General features: G+C 40.3%; 1 protein-coding gene across 2 annotated transcripts; it reads left to right on the top strand.

Moving 5' to 3' along the window:
- The first annotated feature begins 809 nt into the window (after positions 1 to 809).
- On the top strand, positions 810 to 23,911 carry LOC144075572 (vitamin D3 receptor B). Of its 2 annotated transcripts, none has more exons than XM_077602753.1 (10): positions 810 to 907; positions 1,647 to 1,720; positions 9,866 to 10,013; positions 11,370 to 11,500; positions 13,368 to 13,564; positions 14,131 to 14,230; positions 14,833 to 15,013; positions 16,924 to 17,075; positions 17,862 to 17,978; positions 18,245 to 23,911. In XM_077602753.1, exons 3-10 carry the CDS (start codon positions 9,868 to 9,870, stop codon positions 18,496 to 18,498), a joined length of 1,278 nt encoding a protein of 425 aa, XP_077458879.1. In that variant the 5' UTR covers positions 810 to 907; positions 1,647 to 1,720; positions 9,866 to 9,867; the 3' UTR covers positions 18,499 to 23,911. The 2 variants fall into 2 exon arrangements, with proteins under 2 accessions (XP_077458879.1, XP_077458880.1); XM_077602754.1 differs by lacking the exon at positions 810 to 907 and adding an exon at positions 943 to 1,297.
- Positions 23,912 to 25,496: the final 1,585 nt, after the last annotated feature.

The following is a 25,496-nucleotide window of genomic DNA, read 5'->3' as shown; positions in this document are numbered from 1 at the left end:
CCGGCCCCCATGTGCAAGACGAGCGTGGATGTACAAATGCCACGTGAACGATTAAGGCGTGCAGCCGCAGTGGACTCGATATTTATTGGAGGAAGGCGCGTCAACACGTCAATCCTAATCATGCATCGGCGTTGTCCACTCATCTATTTTTCAGTCCTCTCTGTGTGCTTTTGCATTGAGCTATATTATGTATGGCACCCGATCGAGCGACATCGCCTCGCAGCCTACCAGTGCACTGCAGAGTAGACACACCCCTCGTCTCCTCACGCCTGACCGCACACATTTTGAGGATGTCAAACAAACAATGAGGCGAGACGCGTTAATGAAAACAGGGCGAGCATGTGGCTCTAATGGCGTCATTTCATTGTGATGACGACGGCGGACAACGGTACGATTATGTTTTACGCATTCACGCACGGAACACCCGCCGTTTTACAAACAAAGACTATTTGGGTGCAGGAAAACAAAACGGCCCGCATTTCATAAACTGCCTCAGTAGGGGTTGGGGCTCTGTTGAGTGTAAGGTGCTGGTGATCAAGGCAACGGGGGGTTTTTGCCAGCGATTCGCGCAGTTTGGAGGCAAAACCATGTTGCTTTAAGCTCACGCGGTCAAAGTTGTTTACCTCTTCCTTACCTCTGACGTCACGACACACCCCTGTTTGGAGGGCTGGGTTTCTGCTTTACGGACACGACGACAGGCCAATCAGCATCCTGCTTTGCCAGCGTGTCACCAACCAGATCAGGGCCGAGCCGCTAAAGTTAGCCGTGATTGGCTACGCGCAGAATGTGGGCGGGGAGGAAATCCCTCTTTCCCGTAGAGGCTCGGAGGAGGAGGCGGTGCATAACAAAAAGTAATGGCCATCTATTTGGTTATAGAAGAGCCAAGGATATATGTCGCCTTACAACAGTAGGTGTGAATTTATTCTCCGCGTGTTTGAGGGGTTTTGCTTTCTCGTGTCACATCCAAAGCTTTGCCTTTGATTTTGGGGCGATCGCTCGATGGTTTCCCCGCTTCAAAGCTGCGCGAAGTTGCAGCCGCGTTTGAGGAATGAAGGCAGGCTGCTAACCACGCTAAAAGCGTTAGCCACTAGTAACAGCGCCGCCGCCGTCGCCTCCACCACCACCGCCGCCGCGTGCGCGTCAGCCCGACGTCTGGAAGGGCGGGCGCGATTTCGGTGTTTTTCTTTTCCACATTGGCAAAATTTCCCTCAAGACAACCGCCCCCGTCACTCCAAAACAGTGGCCGTCAACATGTAGTGGACACGCACGGGGGACGAGATCTAAAGAGGGATTAAAAGCAAGTGGGGTCTTCATGGGGGGGAAAGTTGAGTTAAACTGTCAAGGATTGAACGCTCACGTTGCACAAGAGCAACGTGCGAAAGTCCAGACGGACTTATTGAAATGTCTCCTCCTTACGACAGCCTAATTTGAAGGCCAGTCGCGTTTTATAAACTTGTCGATGTATCAATATCACTGCGCAACTTCGTTTGACAATTTGGCCCTGTGATGATAAACATCGCGCTTGTTATGTCGCTGTTGATCATAGTTTTTTTGGCGTTATATAAACGGCAAATGTTGGCCAGGTCCGTGGGTTAAGGCCTCCTTCACTGACTTGCCACATGCCTTTTTGCTTTTCTATTGAACAGGATTAACATCTTGGGATAAACGGAGGAAAGCTTTCAAGTCTCAGCCAGTGTTCAAGGGCATGCCAAATCCTCAGGTGAGCCATTTCTATCACACATAAGCCGAAATAAAAACAAGCCATACAATGTAGTGGTGCTCCGATTTCATTGATTTATTGCCTTGAAAATTACATCACAAAGTCCCAAAAAGAACAGAAAGTACATTTATTTGTCCTATGTAATGTCAAAATTACACTTGTATAATTATTATAATGAAATATGAAATATGGCTGGTGAATGAACTCACTTCACATTAAGTAATAATTTGGTTATCAATTCATTTTAGTAATTACCAAGTATTCTTAAAAACTGACTTTAAGCTCTTTCTTGCCACAACAGTTATTTTTAACATTCTACATTAATCATACTTTCATCGATAAAATAACCTGCTACCTCAATGCTGGCATACGATAGGAAATTCCATAGGCACACGTGCTAAGAATTAGCATCCTTGTGGCAGTGCATATCTAAACACGCTCAAGCGAAACATGTAAACAAATAATAATACGTTCATTTAGATATATTCAGTTTGTATTTATTTTTACATCATACTACCTCACTTGAATTGCGAAAGAATACTGAGCCACTATATGATCATATAATGTAAAAAATGATAAAATGTATTCATCTAAATCTATAACCACAGTCGCCAACATCCCCCAGGGCAGTAAAAACTAATTTTCCCTATTAACATTCCTTCCAGTGATTAAGCTAAATGATTTCTTACAATGTATATCTGTTTCCTATTATTATTCACCCCTTTATAGAATGCACAATATTTTAACATGGTCTGCTTCATTTCCTGCGTGGAAAATGATGAACGAATTAATTTCCAATATCATTGCTTTAGGTTGACAATGGCGAATCTTCTAGTCCATTAAATAGAATTTCAGGTGGATGATATGTATTTGTATAGTACATTGTATCAAGTGGTCAAGTTTTTAAAATAAAAAATCTCTTTTACTTGCTTACCTGCAATTGCATCACGATTTTCATGCAAGATGCGTGTGTTGGAGATGGCACGACCAATTAGTTAACCATACATAGATACCTATGTGTATATGTCTGATATGTACTGAGAGCCGCTGGGGATGGGCTTCGTCATTAGTCGACAATTGCGTCGTTGCTGGTAAATTTTAGCCAATGGAGTGCATACATTAAAATAATTATAAATTGTGTAATTGTCAGCAGATTTTCTAAGGGATTCTTTGTTACAAACTTCGGAAATGCAATACATTGACTGAATATTTAGTTTCGATATCCAGCTTTATCATAGCCACCTTAATACGGTTTGTTATAAATCAAATAAAAAAAGAATAATAATCTGCCACTAAGTCAACTAAATACGAGTATTAAAATGAAAAAAAATGCCCTTCCTGCATCTGCTACAATAGAACCCACAGTGGAGGTCCACCGACGCAAGCTGGCCGCCAGTTATTTACACTGCCCATTCCACCTTTAGACATTTAGCCTCTTATATGTGATATCTATGGATATACCCTCCTCTTCTATCATATCATGACAGTAGCAGTTGATGGCTACATCCTGGCGCGTAATGTACAGGGAGAAAGAGGCCATTGTACTCAGTCATAAACATCCACTTGTACTGTACGTACTGTACCGGCCCCATATAGTAGTTTACAGGTCCTCAATTAACTTATGTGGCTTCTAATTCAAAGTCATCATCCAGCTTTCATCTGTTGGAGATGGAGAACCTGCAACCCAAGAAGAAGGAGTTGTTTTTGAAATGCAATATTTTTAATGTGACTTTTAAAAAAAATGACGTCGATTGAACAGGTTAGTGGTGCAAGGCGGTTTAATATTCCCATTTTAAAAAAACATTGTTTTTCATTTGAATTCAAGCAAATGCAATAAATGATAACAATAGTTGGCCAGTATTTATATTGAGGGCACATTTTTGAAAGTTGTAAAAGATTAACTTGTGCGAGCATTTCCCCCCTACTCATTTGTGGCCATTCCAGTTATGTCAGTTTATCTCTCCTTGTTTGATGAGCGCGTGTGCTTGAAAATGTGCATTCCCTGTCAAATTTAGCAAAGGCATAAACAGGACTCTCGGTGTATGTGTTGAGTGGGCTTCTCTCTGCCTTTCTCCCGCTCTAGAGTCCAGTAAGGGGCCCAGCATAAGGGGCAGGCTGCCGTCACTGCCTCTCTCTCTCTTTCCCTTTGCCGGCCAGCAGCGGGGGCCTGGGTAGGGTAATGAGTGGTGCAGAGACCATAAAGTTAGACATGGGACACGGGATCCCCCGCCAACCCCCCTCCCACCCAAGTTTAGCCCATCCTGTGTGGGGCACAGGTCACCTTGTCATGTGCTGTTACTGCTGCTGTAACATACTGACTGTGATCGTAGGAAAAAAGCATGAGAGAGACCCGCAGAGGGAAGGGTGCATGGGAGAAGGGACAGGACTGGACTAGTCAGCTCTACCAGTTGTTTCACTGCATTGCATTGCAAACCTTTTTATCAGCTGCGTTGTTGTCGTTTGCTTCAATTGTTGTTCTACATTCATCTGCTGGCTATAGATATTGGAAGAATAGAATTGGAACATTTTACAGGGCTCAAGACAGCCACCAAATGCATTTTGCCCCTAAAATTTGAAACGATGGGAGTATATTTTTCATCCACCTGCAAATTGTGTGTGACCAGCAAGTTTGTCAATTAAAAAAATGGTAAAATCAAATAAACCTTTGACACTAAAAGTTACGCCACCGTTTAGGGCTATCGGGGAAAAAGTCCAGGTTTCACATAACTGTTGTTCACAAATGACAATAGCAAAGACGGGTTATCAGTGTGTACTTTTTGCCCAGTACACGTAGTCTATATATCAGATATAAATAAAATAAAAGATTCCAGATTGCTGTGTGGGGAAATCAATCATTCCAACATTAGTTCTAAGGATGGGCGGTAACATTCATTCATTTTAAACACTGCCTATCCATGTCTGGGTTGGAGGTGCTGGAGCCCATCCCACTTGAGTTTGGGCGAAAGGTGGATTAAACCCTAAACCGGTCACCAGTCAGCTGTAGGGCACATGCAGAGACGACAACCATTCGCATTCAAAATCACACCGCCACTGAGTGGGAATCTATCTCGCGCTTGTACGACTTCACCATCATTGATGTGGTTTGTTGCATATTGATGATGGTACTCGGACGTTTCGTCGAAAGACGTTTGGTCCCCGGACGTTTGGTCGACCAGACGTTTGGTCGACCGGACGTTTGGTCGTGCGGACGTTTGGTAGAACGGACGTTTGGTCGCCGGGTTGTTACTGTTAAAACCAGCTCTCAAAATTATAATCATGAGAGAGAGAGAAAGTGAGTTTAATTATCTAAATATCTAATATCAAACTATCAACAGTAAACTCTCTGTCATAATTTGACAGCGAGCAAACCCGGCGACCAAACGTCTTTCGACGAAACGTCCGGTCACGATTGATGATGATATGAAACAAGTATAACTACTTTCCAAGTTGATTTACAGTTTGCAACCCTAAAGGTTCTGCTTGTGCCCTAAATTGTTATGCTAACGGAAGCGGTGCTCCTAAACGAATCTGGAGCCGCGTTGTAAACAGCTGCTTGTGTTCTCTACGTCATCCTTTATTTTTGTGCTGTTTGACCTTTTAACATGTGACTAAATTCACATATACTATGTATTTTCATGGAGGGCCCCTTTCTAAGTAGCCCAGATAACTCCAGATCTGATTTGTTTTATGAGTCGTCTGTACTTAAGATGACCCACCCGCGGTATGTGTTAAAACAGTACAATGTACATTTTCCTCCCTTCTTTCTCAACAACTTCCTACCATATTTTTTCCATTCTATTTTTCTTCAATTCCCCACATTTCGAAGGACATTTTTGGCCTCGCATTCGGCACCATTTGTGGGATCGTTCACATGATGTAGACAGGAGATGCTCATTAGTCTGTCAAAGAGTGCCTCGATCCAGAGCTTTGTGGCCCATTCTCACTACTGTTTAGGTCTGGATGAGATTCATATTTTTGACTAGTCCCTTGGAAAGATGTCAGAAATTTTTGGCGTTCTTATGCCGTGCTTTTAGAATTCCTCAGTTTTTATTTTGGAATTTAACACTTTACCCCGCACTTTACCCCATTTCTTTGTGCAATTGAACTGTCCTGGCAAATCAGGGATGATATACCTGGCTTATTTACTTTACCCACTTTCTTACAAATCTCACTCAGTCATGCTCCAGGTCCTTGGTGATAATTATTTAATGGCCAAATACAATTTTACTCACCATTTAGAGTCTAAACCAGCATCTTATGGCCTTAATTTGATATTATGGCTATAGGATATATTTTCATTGTCACTACACGCCTGCACTCAAAGCGATAATTCTAAGCAGGAGCAGTAATTTAACTTCTCTCTGTTGCCATGGTAAATGGACAAATCAGGGCTCTATTGCTGATGTCTTTTTATTGTAGTAGTGCACGTGCTTCTCTCAAGGTAAGCAACGCTGCAAGGGGTAGAGTTCAATTTTAAATTTGGAATACAAGTATTAAAATTATAAGACATGTCTTGTTAAAAGTATTTCTCATCTTTAATTGTACAAAAATGCCACTGCACCAAAAAAAAAAGTCAATCACGTGTTTTCCCCTTGATCCCTGCCAAGATGAGGAGACAGAAGGGATGAAAGAAATTTATATTTGGCCTGTATTTAGAGTATCTCTTGAATGTGTATATTTAGCCTGCTTCCTAGATTTCAAAAATGGGCACATTTGTGTTGATGTCTTGTCTGGTCCATGTTTCTGTGCCAGCGCTTAATTCTAGCCTTCTCTGTCTCGCAACAGAAAGGAACACTTAGGCTATGTGACCCAGAAATTCACAGAGGTTACCCCCTGCCTCATTTGCTATAACTTTCCCCGATCCCATCACAACCATTATTCGCCCCCCACTACCTTCTCTCTCTCTCTCGCCACCAACTTATCGCTTCTACGGTCCGCTTTGCTCATAAATCCCTCTCTCCTTCCGCACCGCACTTAACTATGCTCTCCTGTGGGTTGATGTTTTGCCTCCCTGACTGCAGTAAGCGGTCATTCAAAGGGAAGATGATGAGAAATGCCTGCGTGGCAGAGCACATTTGTGACCAATTGCATCTTAGGTAGTGTTTCAATTCTGAGTTGTCAGTGGCAACAATTTGTAAGATTGCAACAGGCAGAAAAGAAAGTGGGCTCCTGCTAATTCTCTGCACTGCACATGTTTATCCTTAATATCTCTATATTTGGTAAACCCAGGGTAGAGCTATGAAGTCTTTTTACAAAGTCATGTACGTACATCAAATTTACTACTCGTTGAATTTGAGAATGGTGCAATGGATTTTTTGTATTACAGGCGAAACCTTTCTTAGACATCTTGCTGTTTCTTGCTGTGAGATGCAAACATTTAAAAAAAAAATTTTTTTAAATCAATTTAAAATTTGTGAAGTTTTAAACTTATGTTGCATTTTACTTAAGTTAAACACTCAATACTTGGCCAATCTTTGTTTCTATTTCTTTTTCAGTTAGCCATTGCACTAGATTTGCATTATTTACATTGCAGTGTAATTGCGTTAATCCTAGAGGGTTAATATTGTGTGCAAGAAAAATGCTGTTTAACCAAAGCAGAAACTACATATCTAAATCTATATTATTTATTTATTTATATATATATATATATATATATATATATATATATTTATAATTCTATCCACATATTGTGAAAGATACTGTAATTGCACATTTATCTTAAATACTGTGATATAATTTTGAAGCTACATCCGCTACCCTTAATATAATAAAATGAAATCAATGAATGACATATTTGGCTTTTATAAACCAACCAGCAGGAGGAATATACTAACACCTCTGTTAGTGTCATAGTTATTCTGACACTGGCAAGTGTGATTGATACTGCTGACAGTTAGAAGTACAATGCATATTATTCAAGAGTGGTAAGTCAGCGTAAAACCATAGCTCTCAGCTGTTTGCTGTATTGCGTTTCTAAAACAGAAAGGAGTACAGATCGGGTCTAATAACGTGCTGAATTATTTAGCACCTCTCCCAATAAAGCCTTGCGTTTAGTGTAATAGCCTGTCAAAACTCAATGGAAGCACGAAGGGGGGGTTTCACTCATTAGTCAGGGATGTTGGAAGTTGAATAAGCATGTTTGCTTGGAGTAGCTGACTTGCACATGACTTTATTTTTGTGGGGTGATGGACTATATCACTGTAGCGTCACCATGGATATGAGGTCCATGTATTGTCACAGTGGTCTTGTAAAAAATCAATTTAGCATGCATCGGTGTTTTTTAATTGTAATTTTTAGCAGCAGAGGCCACTCAGGTTTTTTTTGTTTCCGGGGACAAGAAATCTATTACTAATTGAGGGAATATTTTCGTCCAATCGAATGCGTTGCAAGTGCAACTAAATGAGATATCCCTCATCCAAACTGCAATGTACAAACGTCGCCACGCACGGTGAATCTCACGTTGCGATTCATGTCATTTACGCTTCGTATAATACCCACACACATCTGGCATTTCTGAAAATATTCGGTAGGAATGAGTTTAAAATTAGTTTAAGGGTTACTGACAGGTATGTAAACGTCTCACCACTGTCATCTAGTTGTTTGTTTATTAATTATTTTGGAATGTGACATGATATCCTAACGATGAAAAGATGACGTTAACATCTCTGCTACACGACTGATTGCATTGCTGCATTCTGTTGACCTTTGTTCTTACTAACGAGTGAAATGGTGGCTTTGAGAAAAGCACTAGTTTTGAGAAATGGCTGAAATAAGAGTCATGGTGAAGAAGTAAGGCACCCTTCTTTATACTATGTTGTAACTTATTTGCATAATTAAAAAGTGAGATTTGTGTTTCCTCTCCATTAACTTGACTAAGCTCATGTTTTCAGGAAGAAACAGACGTTTTCCATCAGCAATCTGTCAGTAGTTTACAGTTTTTTAGTTTATTTTTGCTCCTTCGCTCGTCAAATATTTGTTTTTGGCTGCGCCAATGTTAAGATGTGCAGAGCTCTGCTCACTCTCCGCTTTCCCAATATTGTTTGTGCTTTAACTTGTGATGTTTTGATCCATAATCGCAACTTGCTGCACAGGCCTGCGCCACGTGACGCCTGGAGCAGCGAGGCAGTTGCGTTGCTTGTGCTTGACTTTTTACGATTTGAACGGCATGTTGTTAACATGGGCGTGGCTCAGTAAAAAACTTCCAAATATGTTCTGTTGGGTACACATTAATATGCGTATTTGAGTCATTTTTACAAACATTTGAAATGATTCGGTAGCTGTGTATACCCCTCCTGCAGTTGATAAGTGGCTTTGTCGATGTTTGTCTAGTTTGGGTACACTCCTTTCCCTTTTCTTGTCATTTCCTCAAGCTCCTCGCCTACTTTCACTCAGCAGTAGAAGCAAAGAAACTACTAAGAAAGGCTCTTTGTGGGAAGGACAGTGCGGATTTGTTTTTGAGGATGCTGGCCTCGTGGTGACAAGCCTTTGTGTACCCTTCACAAGGCTATTTATTGAAATAAATGCCCAAGTGCTGGGGACAAACAAATATAGCGCACATATTTGGAATTGAACAGGAATTTTCCACTGGATGCGTATTACTCTGAATTCTTTTCAAAAGAAGTTGAACATTGAATTCATTTCACAAAGGACAAACTGGAAACTTGAGGTTTCTTTCTGGATGGGACATCATCTGGATTGCAGGGAGAACCGTGACAGGAATTTGTTTCTAACGTTTAGTATGAAAACAGATGACAGATAAAACGCAATGTCAGTTTGTGTGTGTGGAGAAGTTGTGTAACTATTTTTTTTTTTTAATCTCTGTGTATCTTTTTGTTGAAAATGTACAATCATTTCCTTCAGGGAAACAAAAGTGTTTGTTTATCAACCACAATCATTTTAAAAGAAATATTTCATGAACAAAATATGGCAAGTATTGAAAGGAGGTATACTACCTCAGATTAATGTAGCATTGTTTGTGTTAATTTTGACACCCTCTAAACTACACTCGTATTCTCATAAGGTTTTCTGTTAATTGTAGATTTTGGTTCCCTCTGCCTACTCCAATCCCTTTTGGCAAAAATATAAAGCAGTCGGTTACAAATGTACTTCACATTTTCCGTCTGCTCTCTCTCCCCCTGTGTTCAGTAATGGAGCCCACTGTTGTGAGTACATCCAACCTGGCCCCTGACGAGTTTGACAGGAATGTGCCTCGAATCTGTGGTGTGTGTGGCGACAAAGCCACCGGCTTTCACTTCAACGCCATGACCTGCGAGGGCTGCAAGGGTTTTTTCAGGTAGATAAACGCATGCCCCACTGGCCGGTGACATTGACAACATGCCGACGAGCTGATGTAAGCGGATGCACATGGTCTACATAGTTAAGTACATGCGCTTAGTTTGTGCTTTGCGCGACAGTTTTACTATCCTGCTGAAAAAAACACATTGCTTCACATAAGCATTAGTATGCATGCACAGGTCCGGCCTATGAAAAGTGACCCCCTCCCCTACTCATTCCCTCACACGCGCGAACCCACGCACACATACGCTCACACTATTTAGTTACATAAGAACACATTCAAAACACCATCGGTGTAGACACTAATACCCAACAGCAGGTAGAGCTTATTGCGTTTTATATTTCTGTCTGGAAAGTACAGGAAATACATTATTTCCCATTCTTATGTGTATATTTAACCATGGGTCTTTGAATGCTGGAGAAAAAAAATAGCTTGCGTTACATATATGACAAGTACTATCTGACGTGTTGCAGAATAAAATTTAAAAAAATCAAGAATATTAAAATAAAAATAATGAAGACTAAAAATATTTTGAAATTCCTCCACAACAATTGTATTTGTTCATTTCATTCAGTTTCCGTAGCGCTTATCCTCAAAGGTATCATGCAGGGTGCTGGAGCCTGTCCCAGCCAACTGTGGGCAGTAGGCGGGGCACAGCCTGAATTGGTTGCCATCCAATCGCAGGGCACAAGAAGACACCCAAACATTTACGCTCACACTCATACTGAGGGCCAATGTAAAGTGTTTGGGATGTGGGAGGAAACTGGAGTACCTGGAGAAAATTCATGCTTGCATAAGGAGAACTTGAAAACTCCAAATAGTGTTTTCTAGTACACATTTTCAGATTTTCAAAATTCTTAGTGTGCCGTGCACAGGTTGGCATGATCATCCCAACCAAATCAGCATTTTGACAGACTCATTTTTTTTGCTCTGCTCTGACATGTTTTTATTAAATGTGTTAAGTCCTCTTCGCTCAATTGGCCTCCATTTGAACCTATTGAAGAATGTGTCTGTCGGTGCAATATTTGTTCGTTGATTCAACGACCAACAAGCCGCTCTCTTACAATACCTCGCTATTTGCATTATCCTTTGGATTTCTTAGCATTCATAATTTAATGCTAATTAGGTTTTGAAACTCAAACTATGATATTAACTATGTAATGTTCACCTTGTCTTGTCTGTAAACGTTTCCATTCTAACATGTTTGGGCAAGCACAATTTCTATTTAATATGCATCTTGATGTAACTTACATGAATTCCTGGAGCATTAAATAACTTAAGTCATTCATGTCCTCTGACTGTATTTTATTGCTTAAGCTATACTAACTGACAATTTTTTTCCTCTTGATTCAGGCGCAGTATGAAACGCAAGGCCTCCTTCACATGTCCCTTTAACGGTAGTTGCACTATCACTAAGGACAACAGACGCCACTGCCAGGCATGCCGACTTAAACGATGTGTGGACATAGGAATGATGAAAGAGTGTAAGTATGGCTGCTTATCCAGATAGTTGCAATGTATTGTGTTAAAGTACATGCAAGTATATTATGTTATGTCTTATAATGTCTTATATTCACAGTGGCTATTGTGCATGAGGTCTTTGTTCCATCTTTTGTAGTACAAAGCATCAATGTGTTCCTCGAGGAAACCTCATACAGCTTTCATCAGAGATTCTTAAACTGTTTTGCTCTCACTGGAAATAATTATTTGATATTATCGCACAACTCTGCCATTGTTTTCTTCAGTTACATAATCGCAAATTTGTCATTTGTATTTATTGCACAATTGGTCACACTAATAATAATTACACGGTATGGTTATAAGTTTAATCTTACATTGCCAAGATAACTTTGGACAAAAATCATTTGTTTTAAAATAAACATTTTCTCCTCCAAATATTACGTTATATTTAGACTTGGGTCAAGTATCGCTGGGATTTTGACCCCATTAGATTGTTGACATGTTTGAACTAGTGGAGTCAGCCCGCATTGTAAAGATTTAAAATTTATGAGGACCCCTCCTCCCCTTTTTTTTTTGAAGATTCTGAATGGAATATCAAACAGAAGTATATACATTTTCAGCACATTGTCCATATTTTTCCAAAATTCTTATGTCATTTGTTAAGGAGCTCCAAAAGAGTAGTGGTTTTGCCAAGTGAATTGACATCCATTATAATCAGTGTGTGTAGTTACACAGTACACGTTTTCAGTGTGTCACCGTTGCGTCGCTGCTCCCCCATTGGGTGAAGAAGATAAGCAAGGCTTCCATTTTTTGCCGAATGCCGCAAATCTCAAGATTCAAAAGATTTTCTTCTTTTGATGATGAGAATGTGATTTTCAATGTTCAAAATCGTACCATATTGTATGAATACACCATTTTTATTTTAGTTATAACAATATAGCAAGAAAAGAGAGCCACGGTAGCTGAAACACTGGGTGTGGAGGGCGTATTGATTTGTTTCATTGTTTATTATTAAATTAAACCCGCCTAAACGATGCTGTTGGAAAGCAAGTCTAAATACGCAGTTAGAGAGAATGAGATAAAGGATGCGAGTGACAAAGCGGAACAGAACAGGCGAGCCGGTGGCAAGTAGGAACTTTTAATAACGTGTATGTTTGATTGTCACACGTTCAATGAAGAGAATGAAAGAGCATTGGCGACGAGTTATATTTTTGTCACCAGGGAGGGCACTCAGAGAACAATGATTTGCATGCAATGTAATACACCACCAATAGTTTGTATGCAAAGTGGATGGTCTTTCACAGTGCCGATCTCATTCAATGCCTGGCGGTGATTTTCTGTGAAGTGTCGATAATATCTGTGCTATAAGTGCTCGGCGATTCGACACAATTGTTTCGCTTGCATCTTGTGGACAATGCATGCACACCTAAGGGCCAACAGACGCATCTGATTGGTGAAGGATGTTCATGCCTTGCCTATGTCCCTCTATTTTGTTGTGTTTTGAAAAAGAAAAAAAAAAGAGGTGGGGAGGGGGTGTAGTTTCATGTTATTGACAACCAGCTTGCTGACTCTGGCTCTCTCTGGCTCTCTGAGAGCTAATTCAGTGGCTGGAACAACAAGGAGCCCACAGAACAAAGACAATGTTCTCAGTTGTTCAGTGCAGCAGGGGTCCCAATGTGGACAGGTCCCCTCCCATTCTCTTCCTCTAGAGAACAACAACACCCCCGCCCATTGCTATATTGACATAGCTGTCATCACAATACAAAATTAGTCACACACAAACATAATGACCCCTTTCCTATGCATTAGTTAATTGTCTTAAAAAAGAGGAAGACAAAAAACATACAAACTAGAGACTTTGTTTCTTCGCTTTTCCCCCCCACACCACAGTCATCCTGACAGACGAAGAAGTGCAGAGGAAGAAGGACCTCATTCAGCGGCGTAAGGACGAAGAGGCCCAACGCGAAGCAGAGAGAGAGGCACGGCGACCTCGACTGACTGACGAACAGAGTCAAGTCATCGCCACACTGGTGGAAGCCCACCACAAAACATTCGACGACTCCTACTCTGACTTCTGCCGCTTTCGGGTTTGTGTCACATTCTCCAATACACCAACAGCGTAGTCACTACAGATATTGCTTTTACCATGTACCTAACTAAATATTGCATGGAGCTCCTTACCTGAAAAAACCTTATACGCCAAACAGTTTGAAGCACACCTATAAATGACCAAATTTGCTCAAATGAGCTCTGATCTTTTTTTTTTTACATTAATATTATTGGTATAAGTGGTAGTCATTTATATGAAAGACACTGGCCATGTTAATACATTCCCACAATACTAAAATACTTCAAATTGCAGTATGAAATAATTTATTTATATACATCTGGTAACGTTTTAAAATGATCAGGTCGTTTGAAAATTGCAGTGTTCCATTTTCAGTGAGTTATTTGTGGAACAGATCTCGGGGTCTGAGATTCTTAGAAGCTACCTCGTTAGTAAGCATTACTAGGGAAAAATATCAAAGTCATCAACCCAATATTTTTTATTTCATTCAAGGACTCATTTGTTTACTAGACAAACCACTAATATTCTATTATGCTCTCTCCTCCTCCTCTCCCTCAATCTATCCGTCTCTCCCTCCATGTATAGCCTCCTGTGCGCGAGGGGCCGGTGACGCGTAGCGCCAGCAGAGCCGCTTCCCTTCACTCTCTGTCGGACGCGTCCTCTGATTCCTTCAGTCACTCCCCCGGTGAGAAGCTCGGTCTCTGCAAATGTCCCTCAAGATCAACATTGGCTGCTGGGTGAAATCATTCAAATAGACCTCCACACACAGTTGCCTTTAGTAGCAAATGTTTATTAAAAAGCGTCATAAATCCCCTTGCAGGTGTCATTAGAAAAAGCATGGACTTATATTGACAGAAACTATTTAGAGTAGAGTAGAAGAGTACTATTCATAATTGACTTGAAGCACCTGTTTTTCCTCTTATTTTATTGGCTTATATAAGTTGGTTGTACTGTTTTACTTGGAATACTGAGGAGGTTCTTTGAAGTCCTCGTATCCTGCAGACACCTTACGCCCGCTTGTAAACACTGGTTCATTAATACATTGGTCACTAATGCACTGCAAACAACAAGAGGCACGGTCACATGGCCTACATGCCGTGCCAGCAAATGGACTGGAAATAACCCCAGTGATGTTGAAGGGCTTGATGTGTTTTTCAAAGCTGTCATCCATGCTTCCGTTCTGCTCACAGTTACTCATGCTCGTCTGTTCATTCACTTAGTTTGAAGTATTTTTATTTTTAGATTTTCTTATTGTATCAGACTTTTTTTTGGTCCGTTTTCCTACAGAATCAGTCGACACCAAAATGAACTTGAACAACTTGATGATGATGTACCACGATCAAGGGAGCAGCCCTGATTCCAGTGAAGAAGAAGCATCCAGCTTCTCCATGCTTCCACATCTCGCAGACCTGGTCTCTTACAGCATTCAGAAAGTCATTGGTTTTGCTAAGATGATCCCTGGCTTCAGGTAATTAATTATACAGTCTACTCCTCTGTCTCCTCGCATGTTTTCTTTGCTGGTAGCTAAACTGAAAAATGAAAATAAAATTAAAAAAGCTGGATGAGATTGGATCTGATGCCCACCTTGGTCACATTCATCATTTTACATGACATATAACGTCTGGTGGATTGTGGCGTGTGCTCAAATCCCGAAAACATCGTACACGGAAAATATCCAGATGTATGAAGAACATTTCCTTTGCACGCCCTAATCAGCGTAGAATTGAGTGCACGTATTATTGCGCCACTCTCTGTCCACACCCCCATTTAAAGATGCAAATCTGACACCATCATGAGCTATTCGAAGCGTCGTGTACTGTATGGGGGGGACTGGAATCATAAAAACTTCAGCCTCTAAGTGTCACGCAATAATTTTTAATTTGCTTGACCCAATATTAATTGTCCAATGTGCCTTCGTGTCCTCAACCCTGCAGAATCAGATCACAAGAATTGAAGAATGAAGGAGTCTGGTAGAAAGAAGAATTTCACAGAATGCGAATTGGAGGCGTACAAAAATGTGCTCTCTTGACACAATGTCTTCCAGCATTACAATAACTACTAAGTTTGTGTGAGGGTGTCAAATGCTGCGTTGGTCAGAGAAGCGCAATACAAGCTGAAGCGAAAAAAGATGTGATACAACATAAAGGTGCAACTGAAGCCGCAAATGGCTGCCACCTAGTATGAAGATTGCGCGAGGCACCACACATTTGAAAAGTTAAAATTATAAATTTCCCAAGTTTATTGATTATGGATTTGTTATAGATTTTTTATCAATAACTGCTTGTAAATTTGCTCTATGTACTAAATATATTTGTTCTTGAAAATGGTATCTGCAGAAACGTAAGCAAACTAGCCCATAAAACCAAGTGCGTCACATGTAGAAGTTCTCCATTAGTAAAAAAAAAATAAACATACAAAAAAAAATTAGTTAATGTTCTAGAGAAACTCAAACTCACAACGGACTGAAGAAATGGTTTGGAATTTTGTATGGATGAAGGGAAACATTATTTTCCTAAAGCAACTTAAATGTCACGTTCCCAGAGCTCCAATTCGTAAAGGAAATTCGATGCATTTTTTTAAAACAACCAGAAAGCGCCAATATGATTTATTTAGTTTATTTATTCTCCCCCCAGTTCGCACAGCCCCTTATTATTAATACTTTGACCCCAAAAGTATTTTCAATTTATTGCTCATAGACAGTCATTAGGACACGAGGCCTCCAACTCATCTGTAACGATTCAAATACTGTGACCTTCCCCTTGTCACACTTTACAAACCAACGTGTTGGTAGGAAGAAATGTCACATCTTGGGGTTGCCCTAAAGTCAAGGTTAAAATGAGCTACGGCCCGTATTTCCTTAAAGTTGTCATCAGCATTGGTTGCAAGTGATGGATGTGGTTGGATTACCTTTTGCAATGTTATTTCACCTATGCCTGTGCCAGAGCTGCGGCACACTTTTTGCATTGCAAAAACCTCAAGGCACACCTCTAATCTAAAATATCTAAATTTTCACACCGATCTTATCTTATGTTGCATTTGCTCACATTTTATAACCTTGCTAAAGACAGCGTTTGATTGACTATGCCTGAAGCGTTTATGAAATTTTATACGATTCGCATCTTGTGATGCGTAACAGATGTAAATGACTATTGTTATGGATGATAAACAGGGATTCTTCAGTGTTGTTACGATACAAAAATTCAGACTTTGATACGACACCTGTAAAGTAACCTGTTACCTGTAATGGAATCAATTAAGCATGGGTCACAAGGCACCACTGAGAGCTAAATGTGTGATTATATTTGGAACAATTGTTCTGCTTCAGGTTTAACAGTTGCAATTAGACGTATGCTAACATATTAACTTTTTTTGTTGCAGAGAGCTGACTGCAGAGGATCAGATTGCCTTGCTAAAGTCAAGTGCCATCGAAGTGATCATGCTACGCTCCAATCAGAGCTTCAACCTGGAAGACATGTCTTGGAGCTGTGGTGCACCTGACTTTAAATACCAGATCAGTGATGTAACTAAAGGTCAGTCAAAATGCTGCCGCATATGTATTTTGTATCACACTAGTACTGTTTGTCTTTTCCACATGCCTCATTTTTTTGTAAATATATGACTCCCCCGGGCGCTTCAAAGAAGTGCTGCCATATACAGAACATCTATTGGCAGAATCCAAAAACATTAAACTTGTGCAGCATTGTCAGCAGCATCCGAGTTTATATATCCATCAATGAATTCTCTGGATGGCTTATCCTAACTAGAGTTTTGGGCACACTGGAGTCTGTCCAAGTTCACTTAGGGGAGGAAGAAAAGTACACCTCGTACAACCATTCATTCTCACATTCATGCCTGCAGACAGTTTCCAATTAATCCACCATGCATGTATTGTAATTTAGGAGGAACCCCGCAGAGATAGAAAAAACCCATGCAAGCACGGCTCCGTGTACACTGAAAGACAGGCGCCCTTATTTGAACCCTTGACCTCTAAACTGAGACACACGTGACAATAGTCCTCCACCACCATTGTTGTTTTTTTTACTTGAGGCCATACTGCAGGAGTAGCACACAGTGAGACAAAGTAACTCTTTTGGATGTAAGCCTATAAATGCCCCCAGCGCGCACACACACATGACACTGACACTACCCCGTAGGCATGGTTTCAGTTTGGGATATCACTGTGATATTGTGCAGTGTGGCAAAACTTGAATTTCTTTCAAAAATGAACACTGTGATGTAGTTACCACAGATTTGAAAATGATCAAAATATGCCAAATTCAGTTTAAATGGGAGCTACTGTTTACTCTGTGCTGTAGCTGGCCACACTCTGGAGTTGCTGGAGCCGTTGGTTAAGTTCCAGGTGGGCCTCAAGAAGCTCAACCTGCACGAAGAGGAACATGTGCTGCTGATGGCCATCTGCTTGCTTTCTCCAGGTACTGCATGCTGCTCATTATCCAAGCTTACATGACTAATGGAAGGTAATAAAGATTAAAATTTGCCTTTGGCTATAATATTTCATATTTACATGTATAATTTGATTAATATGCATTGCAATCAACTGATTATACTTTAAAGGAACACCAGATTGGTGAAAATGTATCCTTTTTTTCGGTTGGAATGAAAATCTGCACCCACTGTGGCCCTTGAGGACCGGTTTGGACACCTGTGTTCTACACCAACCCATCTTTTTCCCCAACAGACCGCCCAGGAGTTCAGGACCACACACGGATCGAAGCCCTCCAAGACCGCCTGTCAGTAACTCTGCAGGCCTACATCCAGCTCAACCACCCCGGAGGAAGCCTGCTCTATGCCAAAATGATCCAGAAGCTGGCCGACCTGCGCAGCCTGAACGAGGAGCACTCGAAACAGTACCGCTCGCTCTCCTTCCAGCCCGAGCACAGCATGCAGCTCACCCCATTGGTCTTGGAGGTGTTTGGCAGCGAGGTCTCCTAAGACCAGACCGAGGCAATGTGGGTATAAAACGGAGGGGGTGGAGGGGGGCTGTTGAGGAAGATACCCTGGATGGACAGCAAGTGTGTGCGTGTGAGCGTGTGTGCGGGTCTTCAATGAATCCATATGGAGAGCAAGCAGACGTTTGAGTGACAGTAAACAAGGGAACTACATTCAGTACAATTTAAGCTAAGCATACTTCTGCCTCTTGACAGTGTTTTTTTTTTTTGTCTATTTAAATCAGCGCTGCTTCAAATGCCTGGACATATTGTGCACCTACACAGTGCACAACAACCACACTCAGTTATTCATTTAGCCATTCCGTTGAGCTACCTCTTTTTTTACTGGGGTTGTTTTATATTTCTCTCACCTCTGTGGATGCTTTAGATACAGGACGGACAACGTTTTATTTGATCAATATCAGTGCCTGTGCATTATCGTTATCATTTTTGTTTTAACGGTCATCTGCTTCTCTCCCAGGAAGCGTGTGTACCAACCTTTCATCTCACACCAAAGGTATGGTCCTCAAGCGTCGCAGAATACTGCGACGTGCAAATGATTTTTTTTCTGACTTAGCTTCACTGCCTATGAAGGAAAACGGTCAGTATTTAGGTTTAGGTTGCAGAGTGTAGTCTGTCATTTAGCAGATTGGGGTTTGGTTTGCCAGGTTTTGGGAGGTGAGTATTAGCCACTAAATGTGTTAGCTGCTATATTTTTAACTGCTAACTGTCAATCAAACCGAGCCAACATTATGGCTTATTGCGCTTTAGGTTGTCTTTCATTAGAATCTTCCCTTCTGATATAGCTCATTCCGTGTAAATAGCTCATTGCTACCATGTGTATCCTAAGCACTGTTATATCACCATTTATTCAAACTATATACTATATATCACAGATTTTAAAGGGCTGAATGCCGACTCTAACTGGAATAGTGCATTATGTAGGAGACCTGACTTATTAATATATAGCTGCATACCGTATTTGGAATTTGTGTCAAAAAGGCTCCGGAATTTATTATTATTATTTTTTAAGTCAACACATTTTCTAAAACAATTCCAAGAATTGTTACTGCGTGCGCTTTACAAGCCGCTTCACAACTATGTACTTATACCACCTTTTTATTTCTGACTGAAAAGTGAATTTTCTAGAATGTCTAGGAGCACTCGGGGTTGGTCATGATGGTGGCCAGCCCCTCTCTCGGGCCCCCTGTAGTCTCATGCATACTGTGCAGCCCCCACTGGCTGTGTTGCCTAAAGATTTAATTTTCACAACATTAATATCTCAACGTAGAGGTAGACCAGGGATGCTATTTCCATAGTTGGACCTTGTACATACAGGTTATGCTCTTAAATATCTAAAACTGAACTTTGAATAACGTTGGACCTGTTAAATATTTTAACATGAATAACATTAAAGAAGCTGGCCAGGTACACAGCGAAGAATACACTAATTGTAAGGTTAAAAAGAGAATAGATATGTAATATTAAGATGGTCGTGTAAAGCTGTTATGAAAAAAATCGGAAATATCTGATTTTTTTTTTGGGCAAGTCGTCATTGTAGAATTGTATTAGTCTGTTTGAGAGGAGAAAATAAGAAAAAGTCGTAATGTAAAAATAAATCTGAATACGTATTAACCCCCCAAGTTTAACAGTTTTAAGATTAAAATTAATTTATTTTTTATGTTGAGAAAACAAAATGCAAAATGATTTTGTACCTTTGTGAAGCAAATGTAAAAATGAAAATAACGCGGGAGAATTTGAAAGGTAATTTAAACTGATGTATAATAAGATGCTATATATAGATTATTGCCCTGTTGAATTTTATGGATTGAGATTCTATTTGATAATAATTATCTGGGCTCATTTGTCTTTCAACTGTTTGGTCATTGACTTATTTGAGCAATTCATAGTTGTGAAGCATCGAGCCTGATATTGTCAGCGGACTGTTCTTATGCCAAGTCCAACACGAACATTTGACGGCGTTAGAACTCTTAAAGAAAGTAGTTAAAAGGAGTTAAGTGGGTGGTCTCTTGCTCATTTGTTAAAATTGTGCTAAACTGATGTGTTGGTTGGTTCGTTGGTTGATAATGTGATCTTCACGTCAACAACCTTATGTGTAATTGGAGGAAGGTGTGCATGAGATCATTATTGTATTTTAAAGTTTTAAGAATGTTGCATGTACATCTAAAATATCGGTTGACCGACATGTTCTTAGTGCGTCAAATTAGCGCAAGTCCCTTTTCCGTCAAGTCTAGTCTATTTTAATAAGAGGCCTTCAGGCCGCAATGTGGCATTCGGACTACTTTGCCAGAGTTTTGTCTCGAGCAATTGTTGACATCTGCGAAGAGATTTTTGTGATTGGCTATGCAGGCTTCCTGTGCCAGACCTATTTTGCTTCCAGTGACATCATCTCAGGGCGACTCTTGGATCCATCATGCTGCTCCTCGTTAATACTCTTCTTAGAGCATACTTGCTTTAAGCTGTGCAGCCTAAACTGACTCACCAGCAGGACCATTCTCCGTCACTGTGGCTTTAGTCTAATTTTTACTGTTGGTAACTTGTGCCAAACTAACCAGATGGGAATACAGTACACGATGATTCCCTCTTAATGTAAAGACTTTATATTCATTCACAAATTATCTCCAATACAGTATGCAAATCTATGTACTCATAGTACGTTCATATCCACAAATGTGACGATCTATTGTCTTGAGGCAGTACCACTCGTTTAGGGTATGTCAGGACAGATAATGGACGTATAGTGTGCTTTTCTTTTCAATTGCTCTCTTTTTTTTAACTCAACATTGACCTTTTGAGGGTTTTCTACATACGTGGGTCTGTATGTACTGTAGCCTTGATTCTGGTGTTGTTCTGTTGTTGAGGTGAGATATTGAATTGCAGTGTTGATTCTTCCCAAGGTGTATTTAGGCGACACTGAAAAGACAAAATTATTTTATGATGGCATATTCAACTAAGAATTTATTATAAGCAAGAATATGTAGCCAGGTTAGTGGTAGTTTTATTGTTTGCTTATTTTAAAGTATTATTAATGATATTAGCATTCTCGAGTGTCATTGTTGTGGGAGTTTCGATATTCACTTCATATAGGATTGCATATAAGTCAAAATATGGCTTTTCTCGGGTAGTGTTATTTGTTCCCCCTTAAGATCACAACTTAATTCATCTAAACCTCGGGCGTAATTCTTTAGATTCTTTTCAGTGCAGCCGTAATACTACTTTGTAGGTATGTCTGTTTGGAATGTGTAAGTGCCACGGGGTGACGTCCCGCCACTCAAGAACAGGGTTAGAAGGCTCATCGGTTGGGTATTTCTGTAACTGAACGGGAAAATTCTAGACCAGGGGTCACCGGCCTTTTTGAAAGTCAAAGCTATTTCTTGATTACTGATTAATACAAAGGGCTACCAGTTTCATGCACACTTTTGACACCACTAGTTTGCTCCAAAAACATTTAATCGTTTTATTCTACATTATTAGTCATTGTATTTATTTATGTGAAGACACTTATCTGTTTTTGGCTCATCACTACACTACAAAAGAGACAAATACCAATACTCAAGACTATTTCTATAATCCGCCAGTGTTTACATTTTCAAGTTATAACTTCTACAACATTCCTAGAATGAACAACGTTCAGTCACGGGTGAGCAACAGTATTTTTGGTCCGCAAGACACTCATGTGGTACTCTGGGCCTGCCACGTTCTCGCAGGCATCACGTTGATGACCCCTGTTCTAGAAGATTAAGTAATGTCAAAGTTGGCATTTATTACTAAGTCACATTGTACATATCTTTGATACCCTCATATCAACACAAGAGTTTCCTGTTTGTTTGTTTTCACCTTTAAAAAAGCTGCTTCAAACCTTTGTATCTTTGTAGTCGTTAGAATACTAGACTCGGTAAATCGTTCTGTGACAGATCCGCAACAGATGACGTGCGTCCGTCTTTTTGCGCTCGGCTCAACATTGGCGACGTCAAATAATTCCTGTAATATACGTTGGGACATTTTGGTACACGATCACCAGCAAGCTTTACGGTTCACATTTTGCTCTTTTGAAACAGTCTTCATATAGTTCTCACTATTACAAATCCTGTCAGTAACACACTTGTAAAAGTCTTCCCCTCCCACTTGTTCTCGTGTTTTCGTTCCCGCATTTACGACAGGGATTGTAATGGAACCAACCTAATGTAGTTCTTCAGATGTGGAGTGTCCACAATGGATGTACACCATAGTCAACCTAATTGAAAAAAAAAAACTACCTCTTTTAGCTTAAATTTTTTGCTATAGCATTTGCTTCAGTTTTTACTTATGTAATATTTGTATTCATGTTGGTATTTATTGCTGTCTAATTAGTCATACTTCAATGATTACCTCAAGAGATATCTCACAGATTTTGGGAGAGTCGAGCTAATGAAGTTGTCAATGGTTTTGTTTGTTTGTTTTTCATTGTACTCTTGTCTTCTACTTAGCATTGCTTCCTTTTTTTTTCTTTTTCGCGGTGCACAAAATACTCTTGAGTGTTTTCAAACAAATCTTGTGCCTGCACCAGTGGAGCTCACACTGGCTAGAAAGAGGCTACACTTGCCCTGTATGTGTAAATAGAAAGGAGAAAGAAAATGATCTTCCCAAGACTTGTGGGACAGCGAAACCTTTGTTAAAAATATTTGCTTGGCTTACTCCCAGCCACGACAGAGTGTAACTTTCCTTTTGGCCAAAGTCAGCTCGGACAGGCTCAAACTCATGATGCTAAAAAATGCAAGAAACATAGAGAATAGAAGGACGATCCTAAACAACAACAAAAAAAACTTTTATATATACAAAAAAGAAAATATGCAAATCGCATGCGGGCTACAGATCTGACTTGCCAGAAACTCGTGCAACACCAACAATGTTGCTGTTTTTATCTCCCTCTGTTCCTCTCACCGATTTATGTTCACTTCTCTTAAAAATCACTTTTGTGCCATATTTTCTTCTACTTGACCATGACTGGCATCACTGTGTTCTAAGGTACATTTAGTGCTTTTGGAAATTCTTGTCAGGAAAATCTGAAACAGTAATTGAGAAGGTGTGCACTCCCTCCCTTTTAAAACAAGTAAAGTTTTGGCCTTAATGATTTTGAAAAGAAACTACAAGAATATCAGGCAAATACAAACAGTAATTGCCATCAGACGGTGTGTGGAGGTTAACAGTGGGAAAAGTTCTTTTTTTCTTTTTTTTTCTTTTTATACAATAGAGTGGCATTTTTACAGGGGTTTGTAGACTTATTAGAGCCATTTTTGGGTGGGCAAACCTGGAAAGGAACTTTAGCAGACGCAGTGTCGGAAGTTAGGAAAATGTCCGAATGACTCAATTGCATACCTGTCAACCTCTGCCGATAACTGCCCTTATAAATGATTATGATTCCCCTTACAAACCCCCCAAAAACCTTACAAACACCGTACGAGTTGTACGGTGTTTGTAAGGTTTTTGGGGGGTTTGTAAGGGGAATCATAATCATTTATAAGGGCAGTTATCGGCAGAGGTTGACAGGTATGCAATTGGTGTAATGAGAGGTGTGTTAGCTCCACTTGGTACTATATATGTGTACATATTGTCCTTTCTTCTAAGCCGCCTTATGGTGTAGTGCATGGATGGCCAAGTCTGGTCCTCCAGAGCCCCTATCCAGTCTCTTTTCCATATCTCCCTCTTCTACCACACCTGAATCAAATAATCAACTCATCAGCAAGCTGTCCAGAAACTTCATAACGATCCCGATTATTTGATTCAGGTGTGTTGGTGGAAGGAGACATGGAAAACAGACTGGAATGGACTTGGCCACCCCTGCCCTATCTAGTCTGTTTTCCACGTCTCCCTCCCTCCACCAGCACACCTGAATCAAATCATCGGGATTGGTGTCAAGCTTCTGGACAGCTTGCTGATGAGTTGATTATTTGATTCAGGTGTGTTAGAGGAGGGAGGTGTGGAAAACAGACTGGATAGGGGCTCTCGGGGACCGGACCCCTGCCTTAAGAGGATGTGTGGGACAAAAGATGAATTAATTTACTTCTGTATTCTTTCCCCTGAATTCGAATCCCTTGCCTTTGTCATACGTGGCCCATTTGAGGTCCAATGAGTTAGAAGAGGTGACATTGTTGGTGCACAAAACATGCAATGCTGGTTAGATTTATGTAGTTGTTAAAGAGACACTACATCAGTGGTCTCCAAACTATTCCACAAAGGGCTGCAGGTTTTCATTCCAACCCAGAAAGAGGACACCTCTTTTTCACCAATCTGGTGTCTTACAAGTGCAACCAGTGGATTGCAGTCAGGTGCTTCTTGTTTTCTGCTGAAATCTCATTGGTTAAAATGTATGTGCTGGATCGGTTGGAACAAAAACCTGCACCCACAGTTGCCCACGAGGACCGATTTGGGGACCCCTGCACTACATAATGCAGGCGTGGTCCAAAGTGTCATTCCACTACTTCCGAATAGGAATTAGTGGTACTCATTAGAAAGTGGTCACTTTTTGTACTCATGTCAAACTGCTTCAGGTAAACACTGAATATATTTTTTGTTTTGTTTTTTTATAAGAGGAACATTGTTGCCATGGCAACTTGTACCCTGAGCTGTGTGCCATATGACCTTTTGACTGCAGGGACATGTTCTTCAATTTCATTTGAGACTGGGAGAGATTCTGACCTATTATGTAGTACTTCTGAACATGGCATTGAATTCTAATCCTGCATTGTGAAGCCAAATTATGCCACATTCAATTAAAACGCCTAAACCAACAAAAGCACTTAATGTAATCTTATATAATGCGCGCATACTGATGAAAACTATTTGCCACAAACGGCCTAACGTGTATAGGTCTCGCTTGGCTGAAGTTATCAGAAAAAAAATTAAATCATCTAAATGCTATTTTAATTACAATTTTATCTTTTGTCTCTTTTTTTCCTCAAAGATCTCTTTTCTATTATAAATTGCTGTTTATGGAATATTATT

The sequence above is a fragment of the Stigmatopora argus genome, chromosome 6, assembly GCF_051989625.1.
Source record: "Stigmatopora argus isolate UIUO_Sarg chromosome 6, RoL_Sarg_1.0, whole genome shotgun sequence".
Classification (NCBI taxonomy): Eukaryota; Metazoa; Chordata; class Actinopteri; order Syngnathiformes; family Syngnathidae; genus Stigmatopora; species Stigmatopora argus.
This window is presented reverse-complemented; position numbering and strand designations above follow the sequence as displayed.